This window comes from Taudactylus pleione, unplaced genomic scaffold (genome assembly GCF_031769625.1).
Source record: "Taudactylus pleione unplaced genomic scaffold, aTauple2 ptg000016l, whole genome shotgun sequence".
NCBI classification, from domain to species: Eukaryota; Metazoa; Chordata; class Amphibia; order Anura; family Myobatrachidae; genus Taudactylus; species Taudactylus pleione.
Genome location: NW_028284418.1, coordinates 29653625 through 29678381, shown reverse-complemented (window position 1 = coordinate 29678381; position 24757 = coordinate 29653625). Strand labels below are relative to the sequence as shown.

At 39.5% G+C, this 24757-nt stretch overlaps 1 protein-coding gene across 4 annotated transcripts in view; it reads right to left on the bottom strand.

The window, feature by feature from the left end:
* Window positions 1–24757, bottom strand: part of LOC148541907 (cGMP-dependent protein kinase 2-like) — a 198963-nt gene that overhangs the window by 76831 nt on the left and 97375 nt on the right. For all 4 annotated transcript variants that reach the window (XM_088473410.1, XM_088473391.1, XM_088473421.1 and 1 more), the window contains exons 7-9: window positions 10430–10507; window positions 6821–6915; window positions 1692–1760 (exon numbers count right to left, since the gene is read on the bottom strand). In XM_088473410.1, coding sequence (XP_088329536.1) covers window positions 1692–1760; window positions 6821–6915; window positions 10430–10507 — 242 coding nt within the window. The remainder of the gene's footprint in view (window positions 1–1691; window positions 1761–6820; window positions 6916–10429; window positions 10508–24757) is intronic.

Genomic DNA, 24757 nt, shown 5'->3' with positions numbered 1-24757 from the left:
GTCCCGCTACAAGGATCAAAATAATATTGATTTGATCTGGAAAGAAAATTACAATCGAGCTTTCTTAAATTGTTTCCAAAAGATAGAAAAATTAATCAACTCAAAGAAACAAACACTTTACATTAAAGACTCTAAGAAAATACTGTATTATTGTAATGTACCCATTAACAACTTAAAGTACATAAAACATAGACATCAGATTCACATTACAATATGTCTCTTAAAAGCTCATCTTCTATCAGTTTGTAAAAAAATTTTGGTGCAATTTACGTACAGTTTATTAAAATTGTTGGTTGGTAAAATTAAAAAAGCTTTAAGAGATCATTTGTAAGGGGGACACCAAAATGTTGACTGTCTAGGGGCCTCCACAAGGCTTAATCCAGCACTGGCTGTGGCTACAAGTCATACCCCTCTTTCTTTGGTTTATATGCTCACTTTTTTTGATACAAAAGAAAGCATGAGAAAATAAAAATCTGCTTTAATACAGGAAGGTAGAATAACTCCTTTAAGTTATCTATTAACTGCCTGCATGTAGACGCTAAATTCAGGAAAAAGTATGAAATTCTGTGAATCAAAGTTGTGCCATGTCTCTCACACCATGTGGCGCAAAAATAATAGGTGAATGAGTACACATCTGTAATATACTGTACATTAGTACATATGATATAGTAGCCAAAAACATACATTGGCCCCCATTTACTAATGAGTTTTATCACCAAATGGTGCTCCAGCCAATCAGCTCCCAACTGTCATTTTTCTAACAGTTGATAGTTGGGAGCTGATTGGCTGGAGCACCATTATCATACACAGTGAAATGTATCACTCGTTTTGGTGATAAAACTCGTTAGTAATTGAGGCCCACTATATTGTGAAACATATTTGACATAATGAAAAGTTAATTTTACTAGTGTGTTTGTTGAAATATACCTGTCATGTACACAAAGGGTGGCCATTTTTAGGACTGAGCAAATTATCAGAAAAAAGTACAGCCTGTCAATTATTTTCTGCAATATCCTGTCTTAATGACTAGCACCTAATTAATTTCTAGCTGCATTCTCATTCCTGGTCTAGTCCCAAAAAGTGGCTTCCTCCAGTACCCGAAGACAGCGTGCACATTTTCAGCACACTAAGGAGTATTCTGTGGCCCAAAGACGTGTCCTCTGATAAACTGAGGGAACAGTCTGAACGTGGGAATGACAAAAATAACCATTTCACATAGAAATTGTATAAAATTCTCTTTGTAGGCACATTCTGAAACCACTGCATCATTTTGTATTGGCTCAGAAGCACAAATGACCTCTAAATCACCAGTGACCTCTGCATCATCAGATATAGATTTAGTGCTACTTCAATGCTTCAATTCATTTATCAGTAAACTAACGTCCAATACTACACTATAGCACTACTACTATGTTGTAGTAATAATCAGATGAGCTATATACAGTACAGTACTAACAGGAGATATAAAAGACAAATAGACCAGACAGCAAAAAGAGCATTGTGCATTATTGTTCATTGGGCCTAGGGATTTTTCATGCTTATGTGTAAATTATACTTTGCCATTTAAACTATAACTGCGGAATTGAGACCTCTCCTTTAGCAAGTCTATAAAAACTGTAATTCAGGAAACAATGCTCTGATAAACAAGAACATGCAGAATGCAACATTAGTGGTAAATGCACAGTACTCACTCTCTGTCAATGACAAGGCAATGCGTGTCATCCTCCTCAGCTATGATGTTGGCAGAGCGGACATCCTCACTAGAAGAGAAGATCAGCATGAGTAATCAGGCATTAGACATTACATTAGTTATGTTTCACATCCTTCAATCATACTATTATTGATCAAATGAGAGCAATGCAGCGGGGAGAATTTGATTTGCCAACTGCATTATAGTACTGCTAGTAAAACCCAAATTGCATAACACCGTAAATGTGATTAATTCTATCTACATCCTTGAGTTATTAACTCTTCTGTAATAGATATGACATCACAGTGCTTAGCACAATTCAGGTCATTAGGCTAAAGCATTTGGTCATTTACTGAGGAGCAACTGACCCTTTTCCTTTGCAGGACTCTGGTTTTATATAATTAATGATATAGAAAAAAAACCTTCTAGTTCTCTAACCGTCTCAATCAATCCACTGAATTTACAGCAGAGAGAATGTTCTCGGATACTTGCTAAATTATCTACAATTTTTACAGTGTACGTTGTTTATTTAATTAAATTCTCAATGAACAAGATGATGGGGCTTATGTAACAGGATGCAAGCTGGCACTGCTGCAGGAATTTATGCTAGTGTTCCCATATCTCTAAAGTGGCAATTATTTTAAAGGTAAAACCAAGTTGGTTCTGCCTTTAAAATTATTGCCGCTTTAAAAATATGGGAACACTCACATGAATTTCCGCAGCGGCACCAGCTTGCACCCTATTACATAAGCCCCAATAAATCATTTGTTATAGTTTGTTGTATCTTATGGTAAATACTCCTTAATCTGTGTCTCAATGCCACAAGCCTTCATGACACTAAAGTCAATTGCAGATGCATAAATATAGTGGGTGTGTACAATCAGCTTTCATCCAGCCTTTACTTACTGGTCCATGTATCACCATGGAAAGACCTTGGGGCTATTTATTAAGCTGCAATTCCTGTGAAAACTGGTGTTTTTGGGGGATTGTTGCCTTTTGAGCATCTGATGTATTTAGCAAAGGGGTACCGCAGCAGATATCGGAGGTCCTTTGTTCCAGAATAATTGTATTTGTGTACCATTTCATATATATAGTGTACATTTGATGCAAATGTAAGTCTGTTTTGAAACAATAAACATAATTTCCAAACTATTATATAATTTATTTACAAAATATGAACTTTTTTTTAAAAGAGAGAGCAAAATAACGTGACCTGATTGAGCTAAATGCATTATATTTTTTAATTCACCATCCACTAAATATAAAAGATCACCTATGAAAACCTTGACCTCAGGAAAGCTAATTGCGTTATATTTTTTAATTCGCCATCCACTAAATATAAAAGATCAGCTATGAAAACCTTGACCTTATGAAAAAAAAAAATCAGAACACAGACGAGTGAAGATACACTTTCCTTACCTACTATTCGAAATGAAAACAAATTGATAGCAATACTATATCATTCTGACATTGATAGCAATACTATACCATTCTGACATTGATAGCAATACTATAGACATTGATAGCAATACTATACCATTCTGACCTATCTGTCCCATTCTTTAAATAAAGTTAACTTGTACTGCCATGCTTAAAACAACATCAGGCACTTAAATGTCAGGAGCTTAACAGACTTAAAAGGTATAGAAAGCTATGATTATTATGCATGGGTTGGGTACAGGAGGCCGGCGCTCAGGATACCGGCGCTCACAATCCAGACACTGGCATCCTGACTGGGTAAGAATGCTGACAGCTACTGGTAAGTACCCTAACCTTAACTCTACCCATAAACCTAACCCTCCCTCTCCACAGCCTAAGCCTCCCCCCTCACAGCCTAAATCTAACCCGCCCCCCACAGTCTGACTCTAACCCTCCCCTCCTATAGGCTAACAAATAACCCTCGCCCTAGGGTCTAACCCTAACCCATAACTCTAATCCTCCCCATAAGCACAATTCTTACCGTTGGGATGTGTCAGCGGACGGGAAGCTGGCGCCGGGATTCTGACTGGGATGCTAACTACATCCCTTATGGACTATATTTTTAATTCAAGCAGTACTGACACCAAATAACAATGCAGTTGGCCAAGCCATTTGAGCCTATGCAATAAGCACCCATCACTGTGACAATAGGTGGCCAAATTTGATGAGATCAAGCCATTGCGTGGTCAAGTTAAATTGACGAATCTGGCATAAGCAGATCACAGCCATCTGCCTGCCAATTATCTATTTTTTGGGCTATGCACAACGCAGACGCCTAATATTGAGCAACTTTTTTTGTCTACAGTTACTGACAACAGCGAGTAATAGCTTGTGGTTGCACAGAAATTTTAAATACAAGGTAAAATATTTTAAGATCAGTTTTGGTTAGATGACACAAATGTCTATTTGTGAATGTTATTATAGCTTTTATTTGTTATTTGTACAGTATATTAAGTTTAGAAGAACATACAATTAAAAATTTGTACCGACGATGCTTTGTCAATCTAGCACAAGAGATTCGCCACATGCCCCACTGAATTATGGAATCACAAGACAGTCACTTTTGTGTTGCTATAATTGCACTGGGCTCAGTCTGACAGCGGTACCGCCACAGGGGATTTCCACTCTTTGCTATGTTATGTGAAATGTGCCAGTTTTATTCGTCCATTTCATTTTATTAACTTGAGTAGCACATTTATGTACAGTATGTCAGATTAAGATGAGAAATGTTTTTAAACTATCATTAAAATATGCGGTTTAGCTTTATATACAAAAAGGCGCAAGGTACTATATAATTTTGGACATTTTTATTTAAATATTTTTTCCCTTCTCTAGCCTTCGATTTCCCACTTGCAAACTTGGCATGAGTGCTCATGTTGCTGTAACATGGGCATAACATTTCCAGCAGTACAGCAATTACTTCATAGAAATAATTGACTAACAAGGAGACATCTAAATGGAATCTGTGTATATCCAACTACTATTCTCTTCCAGATCTGCACAGTTTGAACGTTGATAGCAGGAAGCATTAAAGGAGAAACTGCACTTAGAAATCCATGTTCTCCTATTAAGTCTTTCTCCCTCTAGCTAGTAGAACCATGGGGGTCTCAGGCATTTCCGTCATTACTGATGCTGCCAATGTCAGTCTTACCAGGCTAACAGAAGTTTGAAAGTAAATAGACACTAAAGTGCGGGTTTTTAGAAATGGAGATGTTGCCCATAGCAACCAATCAGATTCTAGTTATTATCTTCTAGAAGGTGCTAGATAAATGTTAAGTAGAATCTAATTGGTTGCTATGGGCAACATCTCCACTACTAAAAACCTGCATTTTAGTAAAAATATCCCCTAAGGGTGCTTTAGAGTCGGATGTAAGTCTATTTCTGTGGCATAACTATACGTATCTCCCCACTGTGAGTGTGCAACAAAATACTTTCCTATATAGATTTGAACATGTCGTAGACCTGCAGCTTCTTACGTTTGGTAAGATGAAACAGAACAGTTAAGCACTGAGTACAGTAAGGGCCTGTTTCTGAGTTGGACACAATGTCGATGTTGGACGTAGTTGAGCAAATTTTTCTACTACGTTTTACGTCGCATTGCGCAAGCATTCAGAGTCCGTGCACACAAAGTCACGGAAGCAATTCAGATGCACGGTCTCAGATATTTCTCTGAAAATTGTTATTATTATCCTTTATTTATCTGGTGCCACAAGGGGTCCACAGCGCCTTATACAGTACATAAACCGAAACAGTATGATAAAACAAGAAAATAGTGACTTGCAGTAAATAACATTGCAGGACATGTACATGGTATAAACACTGTATCAGCAGTCATAATACCCAAATACGTAGCAGGGCAGCAGGACCCAATGATTTGGTGCCATGGAAGGTGTTGGGGAGGAGAGAATGGTATAAGCGAGAGAAGGAAAAGCACATGAGGGAAGAGGGCACTGCTCATGAGAGCTTACAATCTAAAGGGGATGGGCAGACAGCCACAGATGACACAGAGAGGAGAGCTAGTGAACAAGATGCATGGAGCAGTGGATTATGATTAGAGCTGGGAGTCCTTGATAAAGAAGTGGGTCTGGAGAGCCCATTTGAAATTTTGCAGAGCAGTGGAGAGTCTCAAAGGGAGGGGGAGAGAATTCCAGAGGTAGGGAGCAACATGGTCAAAATCTTGGAGGCGGGAGTGGGAGGAAGTACTCATTTGTGGAGTGAAGTGGGCGAACGGGAGTGGGAAGGGAGATAAGGTCAGAGATGTAAATAGAGAATTGGCCGAGGGTTTTGTAAGTGATACTCATGTAAGGACTGTAGGGCACAGCAAGAACCTAATATCAGCACAAGTCTTATAGGTCTGCTCATGTAACAGAGCATGAAACTTATGCTCATTATGTTACGTTCCCAAAATCATGGCAGGTCAACTATAACAAAGGAGGGGCAGTTATACAATCACGAACTGGATGCATGAAGAACACTTACATGGCAAAATATCTTCATATCTGTTCTCATTAGCATTCAGAGTCCATGTTCAGAAAGTCACAGTTGAAACACATGGCCTCAGAAAGGTCTTGAAAATGTATTGGCATTCCTGGGCGATGAGAGGGAGGTGGCCATGCTGGCGTACGGAGATGGTTCGTCTTTTGGGAGTGTCGCAGGTGTTTGTGAACTGAAACGTATAATCGCTTACATTGGAGGCCATACTCTGATGGACAATTTGCACCTAGCATGGGGCTGGTGCACGTTTCAATGGTGCAACAAATGGTTGTGTCTAATAATGTCCCAAGCAGTATTTGAGGGTCTAAAGACACTTAAAGTGGGCGTCTGAGTCCTTGCACATTCAGACACATGATTGTACACGAGGTAAGGGCTTGTAGCAGCATTTGCATAAAGTCGCAGAAGCAAAACTGGCAAAAAACGCACACAGACACTGTAGCATTCAACACAGAATCAGGGCCTAGGCAATATCTTGAAATACTCAACATAGCAGCATAATATAATGAGCTTATTAATTGCAAATTGTTTCAGAATGTGGCTTGCTGTGTGTTTAACAAAAAAAAGGAACTGTTGGGTCATTGGCTACAAGAGAAGTATGTGGATTCACAGCTCATGACCAAGTGTCAGGGGTGGCTGAAATCTACTAGTGTATTTTACCTAATCAATGCTTTCTCCCCAAAGTAATCTCCAACCCCGAGAGTTTTGATTTCATGTGGTTCCTGGGACCCTTCCACAGCTTGTGTCACACAAACCTGGAGAAAGAGATTACAAAACCAACAAGACGGTACAACGTTATGAGTATTCAACAAGTGCCCATCCTATGTCACACATAATATCAGTATGGCTGCAGTAGTTGCAGAATACTAATTTCAAAATAGCAGCTTAATATCATTACAGTTATGAGACTCTCCCAGCCCACTTGTTACCATCATCAGGTCTCCAAGGCTGCTGCAAACCCCAGGTGGAAACATGACAAAGAATCATAGACAAGTCGTTTAGGTTTTTGCTGCCCTCTGCTCGAATAGCTGTTTTGTTCTCTAATGAACAGATTTTATATTTACCTCTCAAGAAAATCAGTTTCTATCAGAACATAGAAGCTGCCAGATGAGCAAGCAACATATTGTTTACAAGGACTCCCGAGAGCCTGCACTTGCAGGTCTGTTCATGCCTATTTGGATCCTTTATTCTCATATAGAAAACGCATCATATGCAACCATACTCTTAATGACTTAAATGAGGAACTGGCATATCACTGGCAAGTGAGAATGCCAACCACATTTAATTTGTGTCAACACCAGAAGGGGCTGTGTCACAATAAGAGCAGCTTTTAAAGCCGATTGTAATTCCAATCACTGCCAACAAATAGGTCTGCGGGAAAGGAGGAGATGCATCTCCTCCATTGTAATAATGATTAGCACGGCCGGGGATAATGTTTGTAAACAAGCAGAGGCTCTAGCTGATGATTTCTGTTGCTCCTGCGTTTGGATTTGGATTCAATTTCAGTGGATATTCATGGATTCAGTTAACAGTAGGAGAGACGCTGGTGAGAAGTCCATATCCATATCTATGTATATCAATCTCCCGGCAAAGACATACAGTAACTGCCATACATACTGCATATGAATCTGCTATTTGGCAGTAGTCCAAATAGGGCCACACATTGTCCATACCAGAATTTTTGTTAATAAAATAATGTAATTTTCCACCACTATGTAACCCACAATCTGGGCTGTCTACACAAAAATGGGAAGAAATAACTTATTATATAAAATATTTTTATTATTGGTGCAGTGAGATTGATCTATGTGATTGTAAATTTAGAAAATGTATAAATGCATTGAGGTATTACTGATGTTGGAAGCCCACTCTCTATATCCGATGTTCTGTAACTCTGTGGCACAGAATAAGGAATTATTTGTTCTGAGTAGATGAAGGGGGATGGTGTTACCTTGACTACCATTTTATTTTATTTTTTTATTTATTTTATATGCAATCATCATTTATTCCAAAAATAAAATATTTTACAACATTCATTGGGTATAAACTCAGCACAGACGGTGTAATGGTTAACAATACTGCCTCACAGCACTGAGGTTGCGGGTTCAATTCCCACTACGGCTCTACCTGTGTGGGAATTGCGTGGGTTTCCTCCCATACTCCAAAAGTATACTTGTAGGTTAATTGGCTCCCAGCAAAATTAACCCTAGTGTGTATGTGTGTGTGTACATATGGTAGGGAATATAGATTGTAAGCTCCACTGGGGCAGGGACTAATGTGAATGGGCAAATATTCTCAGTAAAGCATTGCGGAATATGTGTGCGCTATATAAATAACTGGTAATAATAGTAATAATAATAATAAATAAAATACAAATTAAGCTCAATAACCATATCACATCCACAGTATCCTAGTTAGATAGAACATAGTGTGATGGTATGCATATAAGGATAGGTAAAATAAAGAGAAAATACATTATGGGAGAAGGGGGCAAGGGAGTATAAGTGGAGGGGATAGGGTTGGGACATTCAACGGGGACTTGTCTGTAAAAAATCCTCTGGTGCAGATCACCCAAGGGAAAATAAGCAAAAATAAAATAAAGTAAAAACTGACTATCATTCTCATTCAATATAATAACATATATTAAAATTTAATAACATCAATAAATTATAAAACTGAATATCATATAACAAAAAGAATACAAAAAAAAAATGCAAAGTAATTTTAGGGATACATGGGTATAATGATCCATTTACTTTATTTCCTTTAATTATTGTGAATTTTGTATAAAAACTGGTAATGTACACTTAATGCATTATTCTTCGGATTAATAAATTGTTTACATTTAATATTTACTATGTATATAGTATAGAGAGTACCAATATGGAGGTGCTCTCCCGGTGTTCCAATAGAGTTAGTCAGTCTCCCGGTGACACCCATTTCCCACCTGACGTTGGTGGTCGGGAGATGGGATGACGCAATTTGCATTGAATAGTGTCATCCTATCTCTGACTCCCAATATAAAATATATATATGTTGTATATAGGCACCAGAGTCTTTGCTGTCTTCAGCACATATGACTGCGCTATATTTACAGCGCTCTCTTCTGAGGTGGACACGGGACTAATCAGTGGCCGAGTCTCAGGCAGAGAACTGAACAATTGTTTAAAAGATCTTTACCGGCCATAAGAAATCAAAAATGGTCCATAAGCACTTTCTAGTTTTCTAGCTATAGCCATCGACAGAAAAACCATCGATAGGTGAGCCACCAGTGGTCCTCGGTAGCGCATGCATAGACAGTAGCTGCCATCCGCAACTGGACCTCTACCACTGATATTCACCATCGGTGAACATCCATCCATGGCAAAACTATTTGCAATAGGTATCAGACCATTGATGGTTGCCTGTGAAATAAAGGAAATAAAGTGAATGGGAAAATGATCATGTGGCCCCTTTTACACATTTTGGGACAGTGACTGAATTCCAGGACATCTGGTGCACGTATCACGAACTTTATTAAAATCAACAGCAGTTAAAACAGTGCCTCTGATTCTGAAGGGGGTAACTTTGCTTTATCCATGATGCACTGTTTTGCAATGTATCACCATATTGTACCTCCCAACTGTCCTAAATATTGGACCCCAAAGGGGAATCTTCTACAAGAAAGCGGGGGGCATTTTGCCCATAAGTGGGTAGATTGGGTTGGAGCTTATTTTGTGTCATTTTTGCATGTCCAAATGTTGGGAGGTGTATATAATAGACATATATAAATAACCCCAACAGAGTCCATGCTACCGCTATAGCTTCTAGTTTTATTTATAAAGGTCATTTTACTGCAAACATGAGTAAACAAATTTCATTGTAGTTTTATTGAGATTAAAGTATTGTACATTATTATAAATGTAAAAAAAAAAAAGACAACATAGCAGCAATCAGCATTAGCTTTAGATGGCATATTTTATTCATTCTATAAAACATTTTATGAAATGCTATATAACCTAATATTGTATTAATAATAATAATAATAATAATAATAATGTTTATACTATATTACTATACTTTTCAGCATAAATATTCAAAAAGGTGTATATTGAACATCTAATTGATTTCTAGCTTGCACTACACAGTCAGAGGTCCACAACTGCACAACACAGAAAATCGACTTGGCATTTACTCTGCTTTCCAGTATTAAAAAGAACCTGGGGGAGGGGACACATGAAAGAACGGACAAAGTGGGCCAAGGGTTGTTTCTAGGTAATTGGTCCTTACCTTTCCTTTGGCGAGTATGAAAAATGTGTTGCCCTCTTCTCCTTCTCTAATGATATAATCCCCTTTGTCATAGAAGTCCTGTGGAAGGAAAATATTAAGGTTTGAGTCAGAGATTTGCAATCAGTGTGTCTGTTATAATCAGCACAATGTAGGTTTTCTATGCTGAGTTTTAACCTTTTACCCTAGACCATCCAGGAGCTCGGTTCTAGACATGATTCAGATTATAGTGCACCAGGTGGCGATTACCTCCAGCTATCACTACATGTAATTACCTCCATTACAATTCTCTCCTATTACAATTTTTTTTCTACAAGATGTGTCTTTCATAGTTATTAAAACAAATTGTCTATACTTGGAATTTAGCTGTTTTGAACATGTACATGTATAATCAAAAAATATCTCTATAGTGATTCTTTAAACCTAATGATAATGCATCAAATTGTTTGTTTGTCTATTCTGATTATTTAATAGCCCTATGATTGCTGTAGTCCTGGCTTTTTAAGTTTGGGAATAACCCTTACCAGTAAAATCCAGCACGAATATATGCAATTTGCATTAAGATAAGATGCTGATCACGGCAATAAGAAATTAAGGATCACCGGCATTTACCATAGTTCACATCCAAGGGCTCCTATAGGACCAGGTTGCCCTACTGTGCATGTGCGGTCTGCTGACTGCGCAGGTACGAGAGGAAAGTGCCACGGAGGCCCTCTACTGGTAACTTTTAAGGAATGTAGCCAATAGATGGCACTAGCTACTGAGTCTAATCTCTGGAATGCTTTGCCCCTATAGGGTTTGCTTTTGCGATCGAAAACGGGAGATCTCTGCCATGGTCCCCCGTACATTCATGGGATACTAAGGGGTAAATTTACTAAGAATCGTGAAAGGTCATCGCCATAGCCAATGAGCGGCTCCTCCACGTGGGTCCCAGCCAATGAACTAATGCCATCGCCACTGATTGGCTGGTGGCCGGGAGACTAAACTCATTAGCCAGACTGTAACAGCATGCTGATACATGCTGTTGCAGTGTGTCCGCCCACAGAATTGGATATCTGCGGAGAACGTCGCGGGACATAAGGGTGAGTATTGGCTTTTTCTTTCAGGTTTTTCGCTCGGATACTTTACGCTGACAAGGGGACGTGAACATCTGCCAGCAGGTAAGTCTGTGTGTGTATGTATGTGTGTAATAAAACTTTAACTTCGCGATGTGTGTAGTGTTTTTTTACTCATTTCTTTACAGGTGAACTACAGGTGCCAGCAGGCACTTAATGCCCTGCATGCTGGTACTTGGGGGAGGCTTGCTGGCACCTGTAGTTCGACTGGAAAGACAATGTTGATTTTTCTAATTTTACACAACACCGACACTATCAACCCGCCATTCACCGTCCAAGGGTGGTGGGGATAGCCCCGGGCTATTATCCTAGGCCAGGGATGCCCTGGAGAGGGGTACCCCTTGATTGGAGGGGTACTCAATTCCCCAGGGATCCCTGGCCTGGGCTGACTAGTGGTCAGGACTGATGCTGCGGGTGGGGGACCCGGTGAAAGGGCTCCCCTGGCTGTGGCATCAGCCCCCCCGCTAGTAAGGGTCCAAGGCTGGTTTTAAATATAGGGGTACCCCTATGCAATTTTTTTGCCCCTATAATTAAAACCAGCCCTGTCCCTGCTGCCTGGTGCTGGTACCTAATTTATGGACGAACCCTATTTATTTTGTCCCCCGTAATTTTAGGTACCAGGACAGGCTGCCGAGTCTGGGGCTGGTTGGTGTTTTGGTGGGGACCTCACGTAATTTTTTCCACAAAATAGAAAACATATAACAAGAAAAAAAGAGATTTCTGCATGTTTCTGCAGGCATCTCTCCCGAGATTGTAATTTCGATTCTTGGTAAATTTGCGTGATTAATTTTTTTGGTGAAAAGTACTTACGAGTTTGGCCGATGGTGAGAAGATTTGTGTTTGCAAACTCGCCCGAGTTTTAAGAGTGAATGAACTCTCTCATAAACAAACCCGAGTTTGCCTTTAGTAAATTTGCGAATGAAAAACATGCCTAAAAACACCCGAGATTGTCATCTCGACCAAACTCGATTCTTAGTAAATTTACCCCTACGTATTTGCAGATAACCTGCAAATATTGTTTTAGAAATATGCCCCTCGGGGACAACAGTTTAAATAATCACTAAACCCTAAATTGAAATGTTTAAAAATGAATTAAGAAGGAGAAACACTCTGTTCAGTGTACCCAACCCTTTAGAACAATGTCAAAAAGATTGCAGTCATTTAGAATGTTGTGATTCTGGTGTATTCAGCAGGGGGCACTGTTGTATGCTTCTTGCTTGTGAGACTTGTACTAAGCACAAAAACAGCTGATAAATGTTGATGTTATATAAAAGGCTGATATTCTAGCACTCCACACACAGAAAATATGCTTGCTAATAATAATATATTCCAATTGGAGCTGCAACTATTGCCTTTTTCTGTCTTTAATTAAATTACCAAGAAGAAACTGTTACAAGCAGCCGAAGTGAGTTAAGCTGACAGGCCAAAAACCCAAGTCAGGTCCAATATGTCTGGCTACTGGGGTTAGTCCATCTTATTTGTTGAAGAGAGATCATCCTTTAATCCAGTGGTTCCCAAACGTTCTTGAATCAACAGTTTTATCATGGCACCCCTAGGCCAAAAGTTTCTTATACCTTTTTACACCAGAGCAAAAACCTGGGTTATTGCTGGGTCTACCCTGGTCACAGCTCAGTGTAAAAGGGTCCCTGAAAAATAACCCAGGTCTAATGAGGTAGCTACCAGGGTCGGACCCAGGATGGGCCTTGCTAATGGTGCAGTGCAAACAGCGCAACCCAGGTTATCCGACCTGGGTCATGCCTAAAATTAGCTCATTAGTGGTTGTGGAGCAGTCACCTCCCACAATTTATTACCTCACAAGTTTAGCAGGGTAGACCCAGGTTTAGTGTGAATGGGGCTGACCTGAGAATAACCCAGATCGATGGTGCTGTATAAACGGTGTGTGACCTGGGTTGGAACCATGTCTGAAAACACAGGTCGGACCAGGGTTTTTGGTGAAAAAGAGGTATTACTGAGAAGGTAAAAAAAATTCAGTAAATTGTGCTTATCTATCATCCTTAGGTTCAGTTATGTGGTGGTGGACAGGACTGTGCTTCTATTTGTCCACATATTTTGTGATTGGCAGCCAATAGCACTGGTTTTGCCTATTACATTGACCATAAATTGATTTGGTCCTGGACCACCAACCCGTGGCACCCTGCAAATGCCCCAGTTTGGGAACCACTGCCCTAACATAAACCTCACCTAACATGTTCTACACATACTGTATGTCTTCCTCTAAGCAATAACTTAGAATTAGCATGCAAAGGATAAGGGCTAGGGGTGTACTACCATCATCCCCTCCCCTGGGATATAGACTTACACACATAACCACAGGCATGTTTAGAATCCTGAAAAAACGGCTGAATTGCAGTTATCTTATACATAAAGCCCAACAGCTTTCCACCATAAGATGTTGCCGAACCTTCATTAGAGGCCAATGAAAATGCAACTGAGCCTCAGTGTGTACATCCAAGGCTGCCTGCATTACCAGTTCCAACATAATTTGCAATATAATAAGTCTGTGCTAATAATGAGTTAATTTTAAACTTTTTGTTGTAACAGTGATTAATTCACAGGTTACTGTAAATGGAATATAAGTCATAAGAATGGAAGCAAAACATTAAGGGTCATAACCCTCCCCAAAAGCCCAGACTGGACTCTGTACATTCCATAAAATAAGCAAAATAGTCCATCCGAAATGGCTGGAACTATTTCTAGATTAAATATTGTTCTGCATAGACTTAATATGGGATTTTCTCATGGTTTGGCCTCAAGTAACTGTGAGAAGGCCCCACATTAATAAATGCAATGTTAAAGTATAGGGCTTTCAGCAGCATGAAATATTTCTTTAACTGTCGGACTGTACCTGGTTTACCCACATTTTTTTTTTACGGTGGGGTTCCCTTTGGACTACTAAAGAAGGTTGGGACTAGGTACGTAATGAAAGATTGTTTAGAACTAAAACAGTATCTAAATTTTTATTTATTAGTGTTTTTTTCTTAAACAGTCTGTGTATTTACATTTTTCTTTGGTGAACTACAGGTCCCAGCTTGCCCTGGTGCTAGAACAACCTGGTAAGTGTGATTCCTCAAGTGCCAGTGTACTGTGGCAGCAATGATTAAGCCATGCTGGACTTCTGGGAAACTCATCACAAATCTCGAAAGGTTCTCTTGGATGTCTGGAAAAGTGACAGCACCCCTGGAGGCCACATAGGGCCTCCCACTTCCTGAGTGAAGTGGGCAGTCTGGTGAGTAGATAGAGAACCTCTTTTATTCAAACTTAATTTGACAGGTACCATGCCCCCAACCATGCCCCTAACCCCTCCCCTTGAGACTCCCAGTTTCCCTTCCCTTTTTATAGTGTTTGATATAAATTTGATATCGAATTAATATTAACTTTATATAATTTTTATATACATTTTATATGAAGTTGATATTAATGTGATATCATCTTTATATAAATTTTATAGAAAATTTGTTTTCATTGAAATAATGTGTTGTTAGACAAACAGCCAATGAAAAGACCATATGAACAATCAGTATAATTTGAATATAGCTATAAAAGTAAAAAACAGAAATCTTTTTTCTAGTAGTCTGCTATGCCTACAAACAAAAGATCCAGTGTGTTAAACCGCGCGACTAACTGAAAAAAGTGGATGAAAAAGGCGTATTACACTGTTTTAAACCTCTGCAGTTATATCGGCATTGATAAATATTATAAGGCAAATAAAGGTGCGTTTAAAAGGTCCGATATTAAAAAATGGCTACAGAAACAAGATAGCAAGATACATTACATAAACCAGCCAGGAAAAACTATAAAAGGAGTATGATCTGCGTATCGGATATAAATCAGCAATGGCAATGCAACTTGGTCTCGCTCATAGACCTTGAGAAGTACAACGATGGTTTTAAGTATATATTAACCATTATCGATATATTCAGTAAGAGAGCGTGGGCTGTAAGCCTAACGACTATGAGCGCTACAACAGTCGCTAACGCTTTTGAAAAAATATTCCAGCAGGGTTGCATACCAAAGAAGCTGTAAACTGATCACGGTAAAGAGTTTCCAAACAAAATCCTAAAAAAGTGTTAGAAAAATACGATATACATCATTTCACAACTAATAATGATGTGAAAGCAGCTGTTATAAAATGCTTCAATAGGACTTTTAAAACATGGATGTGGTGCTATTTCACAGCTCAGAATACTAACAGATATATAGATGTTTAACAGGACTTCATATTCAGCTATAATAACACATACCATAGAACGATTAAGTGTATGCCATGTGAAGTGAATGCCTCAAACGCTTTGAGTATTTTACATAGGGATATGCGCATTGGGACTTATTGCACATATCCCTCTGTGGTTTACCAGGCTGGCAAAGCCCAGTGCTGGTTATCCTGAAAGCGACAGTGCTGGTTATTCTTTTGTAACATGCATATCTGAAAAGGGGTCTCAAGTGCCCAGTAGGGTTGGATGTCTGTGACTTACTTGTTTAATATTTCAGGAGAAAGCCCGCCTTTTGGCATAGTATGTCTGACTTTGTTTGAGTTACCCTTAAGGTGCATATACACAGTCAGATTTGGCAGATGTGTCAGATGAATGATTTGAACGATCTGAACAATTTGATAAACGATTGGAACGATTTGAACTATGAATGATTTTTGACTGCATTAAAATGACTGGAATCGTCCAAAACTGACTGCAAACACATCAGATGTCAGATATTGTTATCTGACCATCGGGAATGAGCATCGATCATCGTTCAAACATGTTGGATACTGTATGTCAGATTTTCCTTCAGATATGAACGATTGAATGATTTTTAAAATCGATATCGTTCAGATCTGAAGAAAAATCTGACCATGTGTATGCACCATTACTGCTCTGCGATTAATCACAAAATAAAAAACACACAGAAGTGGCGCTAATAAGTCTACACAATTATATTGAAAAAAATGCAAGCCTTATAGAAACCTTATAAAAAAGAACTGGCAAGAGCCATATAGGTGTCAAACATTAAACAAGATTTTTCCTCATACATTATTCACATATAATATTAAAAATGCATATATCATAGATCACAATTTAAAAAGAAACGCTTGTATAGCCAAATAATGTTTTTAAATACTTAACGGTATTCTAAAACTTAGAACTCCATACAAATGCTACAATCTTGACACAAAGTAATAATAAAGTTGCTATTTGAGTAGAATCAATATTAGCTGCAATTGTAGCTAGCAATAAAATAACCAGAGATCACACAAGAGGTTTAGTGTATATTTAGCTTCATTTTGTCTGATGGTTATGGTGTTTGAAGTGGATAAACTGGGATGTATTTATGAGACTGACAGCTCCATGGCTGCCGGTCTCAGTTCTGACAGCGGAATCCCGGCAAAGGATTTAACATAGGCGTCGAAATACCGGCCGGGAGGGTTAGGTTTAGGGTACTGGAAGGGGGGGGTTAGGTTTAGGCACTCCTGGGGGGAGGTTAGAGTTAGGCACTAGGGGGGGAAGTTACGGTTAGGCACCACTAAAGGAGGGTTAGGGAGGGCACTGGCGTCACTAGGGGGGTGTGGGCCGCACTGGGTGACACGATCTGAGGGGGTGATACCAAAATAGCGGAGCTGCCCCTTCGGATGTTGTCACCGTGAAGCCAAGACATGGAGACAGGCAGGGAGAGACTGTGGGCTGCCCCAGCAGCTGCAGGAGTGCTGGGGAAGCCCACTGTGTGCCGAGAATGGGAGGCGGTAATGCCCCCAAATCTCCCCCAAAAGTGGGCGTGGCTTCATGTGTCCCAGCCACGCCCCTTTTCGTGAAGCTATGCTAATTCCCAGCAACGCGCGTATTTGGTGCGCAAAAGGACACAGGAGACCCGCACCAGGTTTCAGTAAGGTAAGTGACGCCTCTGAGGGGAGGGCTTTTGCTGTTGAGATTTGAACCACCAGCATCTCAATACCATTCCGGATAAATTTAGTCCACTGAAGATGTTATATTGTCTGACTTGTAGATAAATCTTTTTTGGTAGGATATAGTCCCCTATTATAGTCTGACAGCACGAAGGATGTCAAAGGAGCTGCACTGACATCCTCCGTGCTGCCAGATTGATGTCGGGTTGTGGGTGAGTTGGAACACAGACACCACCTGACAGCACTTTTTTCTGGAGTGGGACACTGTACTAATGCACTGATAATACCAACATCGGCGCTGGGAGAGACACATGCTGATCTCATCCAATATCATTGTTCAACTTACCTTAACACAGCTGTAGGATTTCGTATTCACGGAGTTTCAGACAATACTAGGGGACTATGGACCTCATTCAGAGGCGGTCACACGGGAGCGATAGGTCGCACCCAAAGTGATCGAGAATATGCAAAACGAGTGCTCAGTCGCAATGCACATCGTAAGCGCGGAAACACCCACAACAATGAAAGCACACCCCTATCTCTACGGCCTAATTCAGAGTCGGTCGCAGGCGGCAACCTATGTCAGCACGATTAACACCTGTTACACTGTTAATTGCCTACAAACATCGGTTGAGGCAGAAACTATCGCCAGCACTCACAATGCTTAAGGTAGACCCTGGGCTACCCTTAGCTCTGCGAGCAGTAGCGTCGTTATTGCGACGAGATGATGTGTGTGATGACTCACTCAGTAATATATGCACGCCCTTAAAATGCCCTTTTTAAGGTCAACCACGCCTGTGTGCGCACCACCACACCCCCGTTCACAAGCACCTTCCCCTGTAACCACTCAAAAACGGCACGAAATGTCAATCACAGCTACGACCTCGTAGTGACTAGCGAGCAAGAGGATTGCGGTCGGGAAGACAGGCTTGCGCACACGCACTGCCATGTACACGCATGCGCAGTTGAAAAAAACATTGCTCGCTACGACAAATCGCTCCGTGCGACAGCCTCTGAATGAGGTCCTATATCCTACCAATAAACATTTATCTACAAGTCAGACAATATAACATCTTCAGTGGACTAAGTTTATCCACCTCAATCTCCCACATGTAACCATCAGACCAAATGAGGCTAAATTTACACTAAGTGTGATCTCTGGTTATTTTATTGCTAGCTACAATTGTAGCTAATATTGATTCTACTGAAATAGCAACTTTATTATTACTTTGTGTCATGATTGTAGCATGTGTATGGAGCTCTAAGTTTTATACCGTTAAGTGTCTAAAAGCAATATTTGGCTTTACAAGCATTTTTTTTTTAATTGTGATCTATTATATATGCATTTTTAATATTATATGTGTATAATAAATGAGGAAAAATCTTGTTTAATGTTTAACACCTATACGACTCTTGCTAGTTTTATTTTTTATAAGGTTTCTATAAGGCTTGCATTTTTTTCAACATAATTGTGTAGACTTATTAGCGCCACTTCTGTGTATTTTTTATTTTGTTTAGATACCAACCAGGAGACTATCTTTTTTTTATTTTCTTTAGAGTCTGCCCATAAGTACTACATGATAAATTGTATTTCTATTGTATATATTACAACCATTTTGTGTGTCTAAATATTTTATATATTCACCTCTGGAGTGCCCATATCAGCGCCCCTTATATCAAACCTTCCTTTCTACGATAATCATGTCTCGGTTACGAGATGTGGGAAAGGCTACAAGAGGGGATGATGTAGACCTCACTTGTCAGGTAGACAAACAATGTAATTGTGTTTGTTCGCTCTCAGAGATAACTGTGAGTAGCGAGACTGCACTTGTCAATTTAACCAATGTGGCCAGTAACAGAGTTTCAAGGAAGAGGTCTAAAACTGCTGAGAATATGATTTTAGCTTTATCACTAATATTAATGGCCAATCAATATAGATCAATAAAATCTTTATAAATAACCTACTTATTGTAAAATGAATTCCAGACACACCAAAGACAATATCTAAGAGTTCCAAAATGTAAAAAAATTGACTCGGGCCAAGTCACCTGGAACAAGGAAGAAATTAGCGGGTATAAGAAAAGCATATAAGGTGCTATTAAACAAAATCCTTGTAATTGTCAATACCTAAATATGTAGAGGAAACACTTCATAGATTCTGCTAATAAACATGTGTATCAGATAAAGACTGTCATTAGTATTCAAATAACATGTATTTTACTTATTAGAATGTGTTGCAGTATGTAATACTCGTATATTCACAAGATTAAAATAGAATAGAAATGTAGACTACAAGATGACACATAAAAATATGAAAAATACCTGAAATTCCCGATTTACAAGGGCATAGAGCAAGTTACGTCTAATGAAAGTTGGGCAGGGGATGTTGTCATGTCACATCGTGAATATATATATATATATATATATATATATATATTGCTGAGCCACTGGCAAAGTGCTAGCTGGGGAGTGGCCATGACAACTTGGGGGAGCAACTGCACCTCTTAAGCTGAGTACACATCATACTACGGAGAGACCCCGTGATGGTGCTATGCGATGTAACGATACAGTAGGTGCCGCACACACTACACGATCCTTTGTAAGACAACTCAATTTGTCATTACATGATGCATATAACAGGACAACATCGTTCATTGCATCATCCAATCTGGCGTGCAGAATAGCAGATGAGATGATGCGATGAACGACTGCTGTGAACGGCGGATCGAGCATACACACTATACGATGTGTATGATATATTGTTACGATCTGCATCGGTATGATCTATCGTATGAGACATCATATATTATGTGTACCCAGCTGAAGGCTGCGTGGGCCCCAGGACAGTCCAGGTGTTTTGAAACCAACCCTCCTCTCTGTGCCCCGATTATTCAAATCATTATAGAGCCAGAAACTTTTCTGTAATACAGTAAAATACCAGAGTTAGACAACCGCCTACTTCTGTGCTGAAAATCGTTCAGTTGGTGGAAAAGCTTCCAACTTTCCACCTACATTGGAACAAGAATTGGCTGGTTGGGTTGGTTAAACCAAACATGTTTGATTTAACTAACAAGTTGTAACAACAATTTTATTTATTTTAATTTTTTAAATTCAGTATTGTCACACTAATGGACAATTGTCATTCAGAACCTTTCAACTTAAGGAACGACTGCACAATATGTCGTTCACCAGCCACCTCCACAAGCATGGGGTCGTTCATCAAATTCACAGAATGAACAGCATGTAGGCTTGATCTGTTGATGCGATGAACGACCCTCTGGGAGCATGAATGGTCGGTCTTAGTGCATACACACGTGCCCTCATGGACAATATGGCAGATGGATCTGCCGGATTGGGCGACATATCATTTAGTGTGTGCCCAGCTTATGAAATCACAGTTAGAAGCTGATTCTTTACTTTGGACAACTTCTCCATCTTTCTAAAAGGCTTGATACATCTCCCCTGTAGTGATGTATAAATACTCAAGACATTGCATATATATTATTTAGCTTAGTAATACACAGTTTTGGCAGATATTTATGTGAAAAAGTGATGGCTGCGTGGCGAGGTTTTAGTGAGTGAACAGAGCAGGCCACACACATTAGAATGTGGTCTTAAGATCAGACTAATCGAATTGTAAGAAAATTAAAATGTAAGTGTGTGACAATAGCTTAACTACATATGGGGCAGATGTACTAAGCTCTGGAAAGTGATAAAGTGCAGAGTGATAAACGACCAACCACTCAACTCCTAACTGTCATGTTACAGGCTGTGTTTGAAATATGGCAGTTGGGAGCTGAGCGGTTGGTCATTTATCACTCTCCACTTTATCACTTCCCAGAGATTCATACATCTGCTCCACTGTCTGAATTGAGTATACAGTTAGGATTCTTATAATAATATACTATGTGATATGATCATTTATTCCTAACCTGAACGTTTTTGAATAAAATATAATGGTAGCATGAAAACTTGCGGTACCCATGGCTGGCCTAATAGCTACAGGAGGGATGGGCTGAGAAAGTCCTTTTATCTTTTCAAACTCATTTGATAAACATCTGCTGAATACTGCTTCAGATTAGTGAATGTGTGAAACTAGCATTACTGTGATATTCATCTCCAGGCAGCAGGAAAAAAAATGCAGTAAATACTATGTATTTATTTTATTCATTATTTCAATAGATAAGTCCCTTTAAAACTGTGATAGAAGCTTTCGCATACATGATTTGAATATTTTAGAAACTAATCTATTTTATCTCGAACATTTCTCACATCCACTGTGACATAAAATAAAAACGTTGCATTTATATTTACAAATATATAATATAATTGTCCAGCCCCAAGTACGTAACAAAGAACTATAAAATATACAGATCAGTAACCCATTCATTGGATTATTTGCATGTGTCTGATAGAGAATGAATCATTTGCTCAGTGAGAGACAAACAATTAGTCAAGCAACACTGCTCTCACCAGCTACTAAATTGTGATTGCTCTCTTTATTCTTAATGAGGAGTTTGCTGGTGCAGTGCCATGTCAGCAGAACCTCGCTTCTCCACTCTACCAGGACTAGAACTTTAATCACACTTCTTCCTACAGTATCTTGAATAGGATAATGGACTAATGACTAATGGACTAATGACTTAGGGACTACTGAGGGCTACAGCTGGCTTGATCTCACCCAGAGAGAGCAAAGGCATATTTAAGCAGTGATGCCATTCACAGGGGAATTGTGGTGCTACTGACCTTTAAATACCAACATAAACAGTGTGTGTGACAAGAAGAGTTTTGAATAGTATCCACAAGATGTCTCTAAGCAAATTTAAAGCATTGTGTATTTGTAGGGCGTAAAGCACTGTACTCACATAGTGTTCGCTCATAGACAAAACACCTTAGTAAATTATGTGTATCAGTTATAATGCTTAAAGTCACATACTGGAGATATAAATATGTGCTTGGCTGACAGAAAAGTCAGTAACTTTGGAAAGGGGTTGATCATATTGTGACTGAATCATGTAGAGTAGGAGGAATGAAGGGTTCAGGGTTTTGTAAACATGGTTCCATGTTGGGGATCGTACACATGGTGGTTGAATAATAAAGCTGGTTAAAAGCAAAGACAACACCTTGTACTTTTCAGTAGGTTAGTGTGTTCTCAACGCTTCCCTGCATCATAATTTACTATGTACTTACTGGACACTCTCATAAAATGTCATGTAGTTGTACTGAGCGTTAACACTAATAAATACAGTGTTAACATTTACAAAATGGGGTCAATCCAATTAGGTGCATAGAATGGCATAGAAACGTCGCCAGAGGCACCGCAATTTGACCCCCTCGTGGGCTGATCTCACTCCTGACATGTACAGCGGTACCGTAAGTGCGGTAATTCATGTTTATTTGGATTTGACCCCAATGAAGGGAACACTTGTCAGAAAGTGTGGCAAATACAGGTGTATATTTTTTGGCATTAAAGCATAGTTAATAGGCTTTTTGTATGTTAATGAACATGCCTGTGTAGAACCCTTATTTTTTTCTTTTCGTGTCTTTTGCTGGGATACAAGTCCAGATAAAATGCCCGTCAGACCGACAGGTATTTTATCTGACAGTCTGATATCATGGCCATACTATGTGATATATCTCACAGTGTATGGGCCACAATATGTGCTCTCCTCCCAAGGAGAGGAGACATTTTCCTGTTCCTTCTTGCATGCCCAACTGATCGATATTTTCAGATTGATCGCCTGCATACACTGTACAATTATCTGGCCGATCCAAAGATATGGGACGGATCGGCCATATAAGTATATATTGTATGCCCAGCATTGGTTTACATTTTTAATGTGATGTCTTAACTATGTCATTCAGGAGGGGCTGCGGTAAGGCTGGGCATGATTGCGCAAAGTGAGCCCATACTAATGAAGAGTGCAATCATTCTCAATGAGCTAGGATAGCAGAAACTCAAATTACAGCTCATAGAGGTCTACATGGAGGAGATCAGCCACAATCAGAGGATGAGCATATCTCAGTATTGTAATAGTATTTACATTCATCTGACATTCAGGGTAAAACAGATGAGTTATTGAAGATCACCTGTCTGCATAATATCACGCTTAAGACATGAGAACCCATTTTCATCAGGCTTCACTCTATACAGTGTATTGTGAAAGGCCTCTTGTTGAAAAATGTTAATGCTTTAATTTAACCCTCTGGCAGTGGCAGATGTCCCCCTTTTAAAGTGGCTTCTCCCCACCCAAGGTGCTTCTTACCTTAGGAGAGGGTAGCAGCATCTCCTGCTTCAGACTGGGATTGTGACGCCTAACTGATTCATCATCAAGCGCCACACTCCCAGCATAACACTGACATGTAGGAACATCAGCCGACAACTTCACAGCTAATAAGCAGCTGGCTGCTTCCACTTCATTCAGCATCTGGTGCTGCATGTGGGGGAGCCATTAATAACAACGCTGGATGTCACTAGTCTTTTAGGAGACCCCTTAGCAATGGTGCCCTGGGCAACTGCTTAGATTTTCCTGATGGTTGTGGCAGCTCTATGTAGGACTTCTGAGTTTTTAGAGATATTCACATCATGACACTTACTCAATAGTCAATTTGCTTGGTGGAGGACACAAAAGAAATTTGAAATTCAAACACTTTGCTGTTTTCTTGTGTTGAAATCAATTAGTGGATTGCTGATAAAGATCAAAAATTCAAAACTGACCATTGAAACTGGTTATTGAGAATCTTACAAATGGGTAGTGTTATGTGTTGTACACACTTGAACGACAAATGGTTACATTAGTCGACTTACTGACCAATCTAACAATTTGGCAAGATTATGCATAAACGACCTTGTGTATACACACTTACCAGTTGGCTGCCTGGTATGTCTGGCCTGTCATTATCGCTGGTTCCTGTGGCCAGCATACGGGTTAGTTGGTCTGTTAGTTGGTGCACAAGCATTTGAGAAAGCTATAACTTTCAGATATATTGCATCTCTCGTGCAGCACAGCCTATGCAATATATCTGTGAAAGACATCATTCACAGATGTACTGTATTGTGTGTACACATTGCCAGATGGACTGAAAGATATATCGTTCATTGGCAGTACGAATGATATATCACCTAACGTTACAGATACTGGGCCCCAGCATTACAGATATGGCACCTGCCGTGGATGGTTGGGTGTTACACTGTCATTTTATTGTGGCACTTAAGCTGCTTACACATTATATGATGTGCAAATGATGCAATATTGTCAATAATTTCCCTTGAACTCCCGGACAAACGCTACAGTGTATACACAC